Source organism: Enhydra lutris, unplaced genomic scaffold, assembly GCF_002288905.1.
Source record: "Enhydra lutris kenyoni isolate GAN:26980312 unplaced genomic scaffold, ASM228890v2 scaffoldscaffold40, whole genome shotgun sequence".
Lineage (NCBI taxonomy): Eukaryota > Metazoa > Chordata > Mammalia > Carnivora > Mustelidae > Enhydra > Enhydra lutris.
Window position 1 is genome coordinate 15,687,128 of NW_019154124.1, and position 13,987 is coordinate 15,701,114.

Sequence of the window (13,987 nt, forward strand, 5' to 3'; positions counted from 1 at the left end):
AGGGTTACTTGTACCTTCAAAGCCCAGCTTAATAAATGCTTAGGTGAATGGGATCTTAAGTGGTTCTAGCATCACTTCCAGGCATACAGATGAAAAAAGAAAGAAAGGAAGGAAGGAAGAAAACAGTCCAAAAGGGTACATTGTATTAACCACTTAAGAGTGAGGCTAAACTCAAAGGTGGGGGTGGACGGCTGCTTACTGACATACAGCTCAGTCTACTCTGCAGGGACCACACTAGCTCGCTCCCACGTATCTTCTCATTTAATCCTGCAAGATCACTCCCATTTCTTACAAGCAAAATCAGATTCAGAGAGATGAAGCCAAAAACAGAACAAAAGAGATTAAGCCAATTGCCTACAGAAACACAACTACTGTAAGCCAGAGTTAAATCTGAAATCCATGCCTCATTCTAAAGGGGTAGTGCCCCCGGTAATAATAGAGTCACACACCACGTTGTCTGATAACTGCTTTCAAGCATTTGGAGTTGTCCTGTGGAGGCTAGGCAGTCACCTTACTCGAAGTGACCAGAGACGGGAGAACTTTTGAGCAACAGGTAACAGATAGATAGGAAGAAGTTTAAGGCTCCAGCCATGGGTGAATTTTGTGATACGCAGAGCTGTCCAACAGAGGAGTCAGTACAGACCCCCAAGATAAGCTGGAAAGTCACTTGTTCGGAGACTGCAGAGAAAGTTGGATCAAAGGATCCTGCCAGTGCCAGGAGCCACTGATTCGGGCCATGTGACAAGCACATGTGTAAACGTACATACCCCAAGGTTCTGTGTATTAGCTTTGAATGGCGTGTTTTCTTGTCAATGCCCCTTTGAAAAGGAGGAAAATTGGAGTGTGATGGGAAAGAGAAGGGAAAGAAGCCTAAGGAGAAAGAGAAAGGTAGGAAAAAGTACCTAAGACAAAGAACAAAGAGCCCCTGTCCTTGGAACTTTGGGACAATTTCTTCCCTAACTAGAAACTGTCTAAATTAATGAACCATTTTTTCTTCTTTGTTCATAAGCTTTTTTTTATAACGTTGGGAAAAGGAAGGAGCAGAATGGGGGTTGGTGGGGAAAAGACAAACAAACAGAGACTTACAGAATGAGAGCCCCATTCTCCATTGTCTGTGAGTTTTACCCACTTGTCTGCAGTGGTGTCCATCTCCTGGCACTGATCGTTTTGAATCTGTGGATTAAACACAAGGGCCCCAGTAAAGCTTCTTGAATAATGACTTTAATTAAACTCATTACTCAGCATAGGACAGGCTGCAAGAGCTTCTTTCAATAGCTACTAAGTAATGACAGTGAGTAATTCTCAGCAAATAAACCTACCAAGACCTCTGGAGCCTAAGTGACAACTGTATATGGTGATTCTAAGTAAAGGATCCTCATTATTGTAACAAAAGGGTTAAGAAACAGAGAGGAGGGAGGGAGAGAAGATGAGAGCAGCTAACTCTAAAATTCACAGAAGGGAGAAAAAAATCATTACAAAAATCTTACCAAAATTTTAGAAGCTTTCATTCACCATCCAGGCCCAATAAAAATGAAGTATGTTTTTATAAGACTTAGGGAAGCAAGGTTTTAAGTTAATAAATAAATGACACCTGCTTTGTTATCAATTCCCCAGGACTCATTCCAGACATGCAGGTAAGTAGCTATGGTCAAAGTCGAAGCCCTAAATGTTGATTTGGGGGGGCAATGTTAATCATGTGCCATACCAGTTCAAATGACTGTAGCTACTATCTTGAGCACCAAACACACGGTGCTCTCCAGACCATTCTTACAAAATGCCTAAGGGTTTTTGCACATGACTTTTCCAGGCCTGTGAAGAATACACAGGCATCAAAAAGCAAGGCCATTTTGCAGTATTGCCCACAAGTCAGCAACAGAGGCGGGTTGGGATAAGAACTTGTCACCTCTACATCTTGGCCACTTCATTCATTGTCCTGACCAGTTTGCCAACAACATTAAAACATTTGCTGTAATAGGTATTTCCTAAAAGCTTATAAGCTAGAAAACAGATCTTTTTAACATCCAAAAATACTAGAGACTATCAGCCACTGAGGATATTTGTTTAAGCTGAATTTAAGTATTATATTTATACATACGTATATAATAGGCATAATGACCATCTAATGCAGGTGTTAAGCCATTTCTAAGCAGTTATGCACCCTAAATATACCTTTGGTGGTCCAAGTGCGGATAAGCTGAAAGCTTTTTTTTTTTTTCTTTTTTCAGCTAAAAGCAAACATCATGTGTTTTGGGGGTATTTTAATGTCATTTTGGGATCTGATTTCTGTTCTTCAGTAAAGGTATAACGTTGGTCCAATCACTTATTCCCTCTAGGTCTTGACTTCATCACTTAAAAAGAAGAGTAGAGGAGCTGAATGAAATTCCCATAGTTCTAAAATTAAATGCTTGACTGCTTTAAATTATGGGATGTCGGAAGGTACAACTGTATCTTTCAGTCTTCAGACATTTCCTTTCCATTAACCATGAGCCTGATGACTGAAGTGTTGACCCTCTGAGTCAATAAATTGCAACCTATAAACCTGAAACATCAATAAAAGAAGGAACTCACCACCTCTTTTCAGTCTATAACCAGAACAAAGGCACCATTCAAAGGAAGTAACGAAACTTCATGCCTTAGGAGTACCTCTACTTAAAATTCTCAACTTACTCAACAATACAAAACTAAATGCTTATTTACTTCCTAACCTTACTCTAATTTTAGTTATATTGCAAACATGTCCCATGGAATAGAGAATCATTTACGCTAAGAAGTGTTTTGCAAACAAAATGTAGCTTAAAAATCAAATCAGTTTGAATATTACTTAACATCCTAAACTCCTCAAAGGATATTAGGACAAGGAGGATCCTTAAAGGTCTGTCTGGTCAAACAATCCACTTTGCAAAAGAGAATGCTGAGAGTCGGAAAGTTAGCTTAGTTGCCCAAAACACACAGCTAAACACTGTACTTGGGACTTAAGCCAGAATCTCTTGACTTCAAGTCCAAGGCTCGTACTTTCATGGTAAGTATCTCTTCCCATCAAACTTCTGACTTACAAATTTTCAAAATCAGAAGCAAAATAAATTTGTTTTAGAATTATCAGTACCTGGGCTTCTGAAATCTGAAACAAAGAAACATTTTACACGGCAGTTTTCCCCGGTTACCTGTACAACACATTTTTTTTTTTAAGAAGTCAATCTGAAAATATTTTCTCAAGCATTTGAGAGACTGCCACAACAGATATTTGCTAGATTAGATACAGTTTATATTATTTTTTAAAGTTTATTTATTTATTTATTTATTTAAGCAATCTCTACACCCAGTGTGGATCTCGAACTCACAATCCCGAGATCAAGAGTCACGTGCTCTTCCGACTGAGCCAGCCAGGTGCCCCTATATTAAATATTTAAATAATTTTAGTAGCAACAGTCTATTCTTTTTAATGTAAATTCAGTTGATTAACATATAATGCATTTTGAGTTCTGGAGGTAGAATTCAGTGATTCATCAATTTCATGCAACACCCAGTGCTCATCACATCATGTGCCCTTCTTAATGTCCATCACCCAGGTGCTCCATCCCCTTCCCACCTCCCCTCTGGCCTACTCTGTAAGACTTCTATTTCATCCTACATCCTATAATGCTATTTCTTCTCTTACCAAAAACACCAACTATCTCATCCCCTGATTCCTTTAGATTATACCAAATTGACAGAATCAGAAACACATAACCACTTCCACTTTTGAAATACTGCCCATGCTTATACTTAAATCAATCAAATATTTGAAACTGCAAGGAGAAAAAAAAAAACAAAAACTGAAATTGGTGAAAACATATTTTGAATGAAATAACATCTGTAGCTATAAAGAAAATTAAAATGAATGTTGAGTGAAAGCATTTTTCACGCATAAAGTCTAAATCAAATAGTCATCTAAGGATCATAACCAAAAATAAACAAGTCCAATGTTATTCAACAAGATGAGAGCTCAGAGGTAAATAAACAATATTAAGCAAAAATAAAATATTAAAGAAAAAATAAGGTTTTCTTTTAATATTAAAAGGTTCAGTTGACAGAAAAAACTGAGCAGGCATACCACGCAAAAGCAACAACCTATTAAAAGAAATTTTACATGAATTTCCCTCAAAAAGTAAGTTCTAGAACATAAAAGGCCTTACAAAGAATTCAAAGAAGATGTTGTTGTCGACATACTGGTACTCAAAGAAGACATAACCCGACTTCTTGAGGTGCACAGCATAGATCAAAGATACCGTGCAGTCATCACGATTGGACTCTATGTAATTTCCACGAGGGACCCAAGAAGAGCTGTGGAAACAAAACCAAGAGGCATTTTTACATTAGCATTAGGAACCCTCTTCTATTCACAAGTTATGTAAGTCAGTTTCGAAAGTAGTTCCATCAGCAAAGCACAGCAGGGAAGTCTAAAGCTTTTCTGGAACTCAAAGGCCAACAAATTACTGGGAAAATGTTCATTTCCTATGGCAAAGTGCTTCCTAAACCTCGGTAAGGTTATGGGATCCATTTGCTAGGAAACAGCTATTTTTCATCAAAAACTTGGTCACCAAGTAGATGACCACTAATTGCAACAGTCTGAGGTAGAATTATTCTCTCAAGCAACACCTGAAATTTTATTTATACACCTATATATCTGCCAGGGAGATGAGGAGTTCCTTGAAATGAAAGAAGGAAAAATACATTGGTGAACAAAATTTAAGTTGTAAATTTAACCATAATTCGGAGCTAAACCAATAAGGAGTTACATGTTGACTCTTGGGGAAAAAATTTTTTTTTCTAACAAACAGTATGAGAGCACAACTTAACAGCCTTCTTTGTTTATATGGATGATAAGAGTCAGATTTTGGCAAATTCTTTTCTTTTTTTTTTCTAAAAGAAATCTGAAGACTGGGATTTCCACATCCCAACATGACTCACTAACTGGTACTGGAGTTGCCCTTTCTCTTTCACAAACTGTTAAACTAAGGAAAATAACATGAGCCATATTCAGGCACTGACAATAGACAATGCCAGATTGAGATTTTTGAGAGCAGGATAATGCATGAGGCAAAGCCCAAACTGACTTTGACCTCACTCTTCAGGACGCTTTCCAGATTGTGGCATCCAAGCAGAGCAGAGTCGTCTCACTGAGCTAAGGAGCAGAGATAAGTGTTTAGGGCAGCTGAAACAGCTAGAATTTATGGGCCTGAGAATCAGAGAAAGCAGGGGTCCAGAAGTCCATATGGAGTTTCTCTGTTTGCCCTGGGCTTGAGGCTGCAGGATACAGACAGACATGGCAGAGAACAGCCATGCAAAATTGTGACTTAAACAGAGAGACCACTTTAGTGGGAGTCACAGAAGCTTCTGGTCTCCCAGAGAGGAGAAAACTTGAAAACCACATTGGGCATTCATCTGACACCCCAAAATTGCCACCCTGGGAATAGGGCCTTGCCCTAGAGCAGGTATCAGCAAACTTTTTCATAAAGAGCCAGAGAATAAATATTCCTGGTTTTGTGGACCATCTGGTTGTTCCTGCAATACTGAACTCTGCTACTGTAATTGAAAAGCAGCCACAGACAATGCATAAATAAATGAGTGCAGCTGTCTTGCAATATAACTTTGTTTAGAAAAACAAAGAGCCCACAGGTCATAGTTGGCCAGCTCCTGCACTAATAAAGGCCAGCTCCTGCACTAATAAACTACGAGTGACACCACTACAGAGCCACCCTAAAGAATAATAAAACCAGGCCTGATGAGATCAGGGTGCTTTTTCAGCACAAAAACTGCCTGCCAGAACTAAATTCAGCATTCTTAAAATAAAAAAAAATTTTAAAATCCACATTCCCTACACCTTAACACTCACAATGCCCAAGATACACTAAAAATTTACTAGACCTGCCAATAAATGGAAAAATACGACCCTTCGATGAGAAAAAAGACAGTTAAAAAAAAAAAACAGACAAGTATTTAAGGTAGTTCTTACAAATATAGTCAACTATAAATAAAAGATGAACACAGTGAGTGAAGGGATGAAGAATCTCAAGTATTTTAAAGGAAGTAAGAGCCATAAAATAAACTAGATGGAAATTCCAAAACTGAAAAATCACAGCATATGCAATTTGAGAACCCCCCAAAAATTAATGATAGAACAATAAAATTCATTTAATCTGCAATACAAGAGAAAAAAATTGGAACAAAAAGAGCCTCAGCGACTTTTAGACAATATCAAGTGGTCTAACATACATGTAATTGGAGTAAAAGAAGGAAAAGAAGGAGAGAATAGGGCAGAAAAAACATTATTGGTGAAATAATGGCTAAAATAGTTCCTAAATTTGGTAATGGTATCAACCTACAAACTCAAGAAGCTCGCTAAACTTGAGGTAAATACATGAAAACCAACGCCAGGCACATCACAGTCAAACTGTTAAATAGCAAAAATATAGAGAACATTTCATAAGTAGGCAGAGAAATAAGGACACAGGTGCACCTGGGTGGCTCAGTGGGTTAAAGCCTCTGCCTTCAGCTCAGGTCATGATCTCAGGGTCCTGGGATCAAGCCTCACATCGGGCTCTCTGCCCAGCGGGGAGCCTGCTTCCCCCCCACTCTCTCTGCCTGCCTCTCTGCCTACTTGTGATCTCTCTCTCTCTCTCTCTGTCTCTCTGTGTCAAATAAATAAATAAAATCTTAAAAAAAAAAAGAAAGAAGGACACATTACACAGAAGGGAATTAATCATAAAAAAAATCAGCTTACTTTTCATCACAAATAAGGGAGAGTTCAGAAGGTAGTGGAACACCTTCAAGTACAGAAAGAGAAAAGTCCAGAGTCTGATGTCCAAGAAAATATTCTTCAAAATGAAGGCAAAAATAAAGGTGTTTTTAAGTAAACAAAAGCTGAATTTGTGAGCAGCAGACTTGCATCATAAGAATGGATAAAGAAAATTTCACTGGTTGAAAAAAAATAATCCTAACATTCACATCTATGTAAAGAAAGGGGCACCAAAAATGGTGACTATGTAGATAAACATACAAAGCCATATTTTTTCATCTCTTAAGTTCTTTTAAAAACAACTGGGGCGCCGCCAAGATGGCTCAGTTGTTAAGTGTCTGCCTTCAGCTCAGGTCATGATCCCAGGATCCTGGGATTGAGCCCTGCATCGGGCTCCCTGCTCTGAAGGAAGCCTGCTTCTCCTTCTCCCACAATCTGTGCTTGTGTTCCTTCTCTCACTGTCTCTCTCTCTGTCAAATAAATAAATAAAATCTTTAAAAAAAATAAAAATAAAAACACTTGATTATTTAACATACATTTCATTGTATTATAGGCTTTATAATACGTTTCTAAATATATGACAATAGCACACAGATGAGGATATAACTGTAACTACTGTTGTAAAGTTTTACATCTTGTATAAAAGTACAATAACTCTAATAACACTAGAATGCCTATTGTGATTTGTAGCCTTTGCAAACAAGATTAGAAAAGATATCTGAAGATATAAAAAAAATTAAGCATAACAAAAAATAAACTGTACTTTTTCAAATTTTAAACTTTTGTTTAGCAAGACACCATTAAGAAAATGAAAAGGCAAATACGACAAAGAAAATATTACACATATGTGAATATGTATTTGCATGTACATGCATGCATGTGAATATTATGTAAGTATTATACTAATATATACATGACAAGAACTCATGACCAGAATACAGAAAGGACTCATACAGCTCAATAATAAATTGACCCCCAAAATAGAACATGGGTAAAACTGATATCTCATGCACACAAAAAATTAAACACACAGACAATGACTATATGAAAAGTGTTCATGGGAAATACAGCTTAAAACCACAAGGAGGTATCATTTCATACATGCACCCAGGAATGGTTAAAATAAAACAAGATTTGACAAAACAAATATTGGTAAATATGGAGTGTGACTAGAATTCAAATGTACCACTAGAGTCTATAATGATAGAAACATTTTGGAAAACTCTATGACCCAACCAATTACAAAGAATGAAAACAAGGTTGGATGAATGGAAAAAGAAAAGGAGGGAAGGAGGGAGATGATCATAGCAATGTCAGACTGAAACTCATATTAAGAAAATTAGATGAAACAGAACACTGAAAAAGTTGTACTTATCATTAAATTTCTTTAATGAATAAACTACATATTCTAAGTAGAAGAAAGCTATGTCAATATCTCCTGTTCACCAAAACAAAGATCTGAGATACCATAACATCCTACTAGTACCCTCTCCTAAAGAGCAATTTTATTTTTTTTAAAAAGGTTTAATTTATTTGACAGAGAGAGAGAGATCACAAGTAGGCAGAGAGGCAGGCAGAGAGAGAGAGGGGAGGAAGCAGGCTCCCTGCGGAGCAGAGAGCCCGACCTGGGGCTCGATCCCAGGACCCTGGGATCATGACCTGAGCCGAAGGCAGAGGCTTTAACCCACTGAGCCACCCAGGCGCCCCCTAAAGAGCAATTTTAGTTTAAGAAAATAAAATTACATTTTTAAAATATATACACACTGAAGCACATATGTATACACATGTATATATGCATATATGTGTATACATGTGTACATATATACAAAGGTATATACATATAAATTATACATATGAAACATGCATTATAAAATGTACATATAAATATATATTTTTAGAGGAATAATCCTGTTAATGATATCTAATGCCACAACCTTATATAAAGAAATGATTATCAGGAGAGTAAAAATGTCACTTGGAAGAGAGAGAAAGAGAGGACACTGGAAAGCAAGTGAGATTAAGGAAGGATAGGAAGGGGAGAACACATCTTTCAGCACAGCTAAATAATTCCTCAGCATCCTTAGCTCATGGTAAAAAGGCTGAGTTCCTAAGAAGCCATTTTGGTCAGAAGATAGCTAGAGGCCTGAAGTTTAATTTCCCATCCATGGCCATATGGAAGGAAATATTACATAGTCAATCCAAGAGAACAGGAAGGATTACAGCCCAAAGGTAAGATTTTGCATCTTTTCAAAAACAATTTAACATTCCACCAATGTTGTCACAGGCAAAGCTAATAAGTCCCTAAAGAAAGGAAGAAATTACAGCACAGGTAACAAAGTCAATAATATTGTAATAACTGCTCATGGTGACAGAGGGTAACTAGAGTTACTGTGGTGAACATTTCTTCATATATATAATTGCCTTAAATCACTTTGCTGTATGCCTTAAACTGCTGTATTATATGTCAACTATACTTCAATTCTAAAAAAATTTTTAAAAGGTAATAATTAAGCAAAGGAGCTTTCCACTTTATGTATTTAACCTACTCTCTCACAGGAGATAATAGGGTATCTAAATGAAGATTACACATTCTTTCTTTCAGAGGAAAAGAAAAATTAATCCAAAATTACCCATTAGAAATTCGAGAAAGGTTAGTAGAAATACCAGTCTTGAATGTTACAGATATATTATTAGAAAACTGGTTTGTTTTTCTATTAATAACTTTACTGCACCTTTGCATATGGTATTTATTATGTCCTAAGAGCAAATACTTTAACCTCATGAAAATTGAGCTACATTATCTGTATAACCATCAAAAAAAGATGACTCTTTGCAACTAGCTTCTCTGGAATCCCAGTCAGTACCAAGATCAGCCCCACCTTCTTTCTAGGAAAGAGCAACTACATGCTTCTCAAGGACTCAGTCAAGATCCAGAGACTCCTTTGGATTCTTACTTGTTACAGCCATCCGGCCTGCTGTCAGAAGGGCCAACCACAGTGTCCATGAACGTCGCAACGTTGGAGAATCCAGCTGGCAATTCATCCCATTCATCAAACTTGATGCCGCTGCCCAAGGAATAGGTACCTTCACCACACTTACTGCATACCTGGTTCTTCATTTCTAGATACTCTCCCGAAGCACAGGAGAAAGCTGGAAGAGAGAACGGAGAACTCGTTAGTCACTGCGTTCGTCCATCAATTTTGTCACCAGAATTATTTGGTTTTGGTTTTAGATTTTATTTATTTATTTGATGGGGAAAGAGATATCAAGAGCAGGGGGAGTGGCAGGCAGAGGGAGAGGGAAAAACAGGCTCCTGCCTGAGCAAGGAACCCGATATGGGGCTTGATCTCAGGACCCTGGGATCGTGACCTGAACTGAAGGCAGATGCTTTACTGACTGAGCCACCTAGGAGCCCCACCAGAATTATTTTGTAAAGCTCTGGTCATGCCATACCCTAATAAAAGCTTTCTAAGCTTGTCCTTATTACCATATGTGCTTTATAATCCGGCCCCAACCTATTTTTCCAGGCTCATCACTTGCTCCTTCCTCTTTCAACCCTAACAAGATTCCTATCCCAAGATATTTCATCCTCTCTCTCCCTGCTGTGTTCCTCTTTCTCCAGAAATGCTTACTGATCCACCTGTTCTACTTGCCAAACTCCTGTTTCTAACCCCAAAATGGCCCTCTTTATAAGACCTCCCTGACCCCACTGGGCAGTCAGCTGGTCAGTTGTGTCTCTCTCTCTGCTCCTAGGATACTCTTCTCATAGCACCTGCATTAAAGCGTGTGTGCTGTCACACACATACACACACACACACACACACACACGAGATGATCTATATATGTATCAGTTGATGTGAGATTTTGAGCTTCCAGAAAACAAGGATCATTATTTTTGAATTCCTAATTCTATCTGGCAAATACGAAGTCCAAATAACAGGTTGATCCAGTGAGTGGGAACAAAATATAATGGGGTAATTGGAGGGTAGTGTTTCTCATGCAATAGCCAAATCAGTATCTCCACTTTTTCAACATTTATGACTCCGACCTAGTAGTCATTTCTGCAACCCACATCTTATTACTGATGTCAAGCTCTGGGCTAATTCTGAGAACTAACTATAACCAGAGACAGCAGGCATGGGTATTGTGAAGAACAGTTGACACAGTTACAGAAAAAAAGATAGCTCTGCTGCTAAGTTATTAGTCATTCAACAAATGCAAATCTATGGCCCCCAAGAGGGGGCTCTGTGTTCAAAGTGCTCTTAGCGACTCAAACACAGCAAAGGGCTTTCTAGTCATTTAATCAGGATATTAAAAAAACAAGAACAAAATAAAACCTCCCAATTATTCGATAAAGAAAAACAAGTCTCCCAGCAGAGAATGAAGGAGCAAAGCCTCACATTTAGATACATTCTTCTTTTATAATACATTTCAAAACTTAGCCAGAAAAACAAACAAGTTAATTTTGAATAACTAAAGAATTAGAGCTAAACCCCACAGCTGTCTACTTATTCATCTACTGAAAAGTTGTAATTTTTTCTTCAGAAAAGCTTACGATGATGTACAAGGAAATTTGAACTCTCAAATCAACATCCCACAGTTAGTAAAACATTAGGAAATAAGAAAAGTGTAAGTGAAAAATAGTGCATGCTGGCTACAAGGTCAAAACTATCCTGGGACCACATTGTACCACTCTTCCTGTGACCTTAAGTGAGTCACTTCATCTGTCTGGGGTCCTCAGCTTCTCTCTCTGGAAAATGAGATAATCATCACAATACTCTTATATGGCTATATTAATTTAAAAAAATATAGTATAAAGTGCTTAGCACAGTGCCTGGCATTTAATAAACATTCGCTATATGCTATTATTGTCACTACCAGAACTACCAGCAGAGAAACACAATAATGGGAAAAAATTTATTTCACTTTTACTGTTTATGGGGCTTCTAGAAAACTGATAAGTACTAAAATAAATCAAGCACCAACATTACATTAAATCAAGGGTCAGCAAACTCCAGCTCACAAGCCAAATCCAGCTTGCTTGTTTTTGTAAATAAAGTTTTACTGAAACACAGACACAAGCATTCATTTACATATTGTCTATGTTTGCTCTTGTACCACAATGGTAGAGCTGAACAGTTGTAGCAGAGACTATACGACCTGCTGAGCTGAAAATATTTACTTTCTGATAACACAGTCTTTGAAGATAGTTTAGCCTAGTGTCCTAAATGGTACTTTTAATTCATAAGGAGTAATATTTTGTTAAGTTGTTATAAGGGACTCTAGAAGGTAAGAAGAAGATTGTGTTATTTCAGAATGTTCATGGCCCTGTTAAAATCACTGAGAAGAGGGGCGCCTGGGTGGCTCAGTGGCTTAAGCCTCTGCCTTCGGCCCAGGTCGTGATCTCGGGGTCCTGGGATCGAGCCCCGCATCGGGCTCTCTGCTCAGCAGGGAGCCTGCTTCCCCCTCTCTCTCTGCCTGCCTCCCTGCCTACTTGTGATCTCTCTCTCTCAAATAAATAAATTAAAAAAAAAAATCACTGAGAAGAGCCTCAACACTCTAAGACCAGAAGGAAAGCTGAAAAAAAGTTGACAGTGAATGTTTTAAGTATTTATTACACAATCAATTCTTTTTATTCATGGTAAAATCCTAGGTTAGGCTCCTATGAGACTGGTCACACAATATCTTCAGCAACAGATCAATACATAACCTTGTCTTATGTGTGTTTCAGTTGGAAAACATCTTATTTAATATATATAGTTGATTCGTTAACATTGAACTTAAGGCCAACAGCACTATAACTCATCCTTGAACTAAGCTTATTTAACCCACGTATTTTCTCCACAAGGCACATCACAGCCTTCTTGCACTAAACAGCACCTCACCACATCTGGGGGCTATTTTAGACAGCAAAATCACCAAAAAAAGCATAAAAATGCAGAAAAAAAAGTGGCATTAAATAAATTGTAAAGAGGATTCTTTTTGACACCATGAGAAATAAGGCAGAATGTGACTTGTTTGAACTCGACTGAGACCAGGTGATCAGGTGACTCAAATTTTTAAGCTCTGTGTATGTCAGCAAATGACCGTGAAAGTATTATTTGCACTACTGTGGGGGGAGTCATGAATAAATTTTATAAAGTAGGTGAATTTACAAATGTGGAATCCGTTCAAAATTGGGAGTGACATGTTTATAACATACCTGTGAAGGAGGAAGATATGCCCATTTACGAGATGAGGACAATGAGGCACGGTACATTTAAATAACCCAAGTAGGAGGGTGCCCGTTAACAAGTGCCCAAACTGATATTCAAATTTAGGTCTGATTCCAAAGCAGGTGCCCCAAGAAAATTCAACTTGGGCAATTAGTATAATAAATGCAAAAACTCAAGCAATTTCAAATGAACCCATCATTGTATTTGACATCACTTTCCATTTCCTGTCTTGAACTGTTGAATAATATTCATTATTGTACATATTGTGCAATAACCATTTCCCACCCTCAGATACCTTGTGGAATTTTTAATATATCACTCCTAAAATTTTAGCAAGATGCTAACTTCCCTAAGTCTCAATATCCCCGTCTGTGAAAGGAAGACAGTAATAACATGTATCTTGAAGAATTGCTGTGAGATTCAATGAGCTATTCTACATGAAGCATTCAGCAGTGTCCCTGACATAAAGCACTCAATATTCGTTAGCAGTAATTATTAATAACGCAATTCAGGGGTCTGAGACAATAGGAATTCTGCCAGTGGCCTGATGATTTGACATCGCCAAAGAATAATTATGTGTTCAAAGATAGTCCAACGAGTATAGGGTCTTTAATGATACAGGGGAACTAAAGAGTCTAAACCTTTTTGTATTTTAATCATTTGCTGCTACTCAGTTTTTTTTCCTACCCTGGAAGCCAGCCCTCCAGCCACATGTCAAAGGAAGAGAAGAGCCCACGTTCCTATAAAACATAATTTACTCCATGAGATTATGTCAGCACAGAACTGCCCATCTCTTTAGGCAGTCACCAATGATGACCAGCTTTCCCTTTTCTAGTATCTTCCATCTTAGCCTCATTCACTTTTTACTTCAGCACTGCTTTCTTGGCCTCTGATTTTTAGTTGGCTTATAAAAGTTTCTACAATCTTAGGTATGACATTCTTTTCATTCAGAATTTTTTAGAGTATAACATAGGACCTTTTCAACAAAAGCAGGATG

At 37.7% G+C, this 13,987-nt stretch overlaps 1 protein-coding gene across 1 annotated transcript in view; it reads right to left on the reverse strand.

Annotated features, from left to right (window-relative positions):
• LOC111155281 (KIAA1324 like) overlaps positions 1-13,987 on the reverse strand; it is a 92,453-nt gene that overhangs the window by 61,391 nt on the left and 17,075 nt on the right. The window contains exons 2-4 of the mRNA XM_022515412.1: positions 9,730-9,925; positions 4,173-4,320; positions 1,087-1,173 (exon numbers count right to left, since the gene is read on the reverse strand). Coding sequence (XP_022371120.1) covers positions 1,087-1,173; positions 4,173-4,320; positions 9,730-9,893 — 399 coding nt within the window. The 5' untranslated portion in view covers positions 9,894-9,925. The remainder of the gene's footprint in view (positions 1-1,086; positions 1,174-4,172; positions 4,321-9,729; positions 9,926-13,987) is intronic.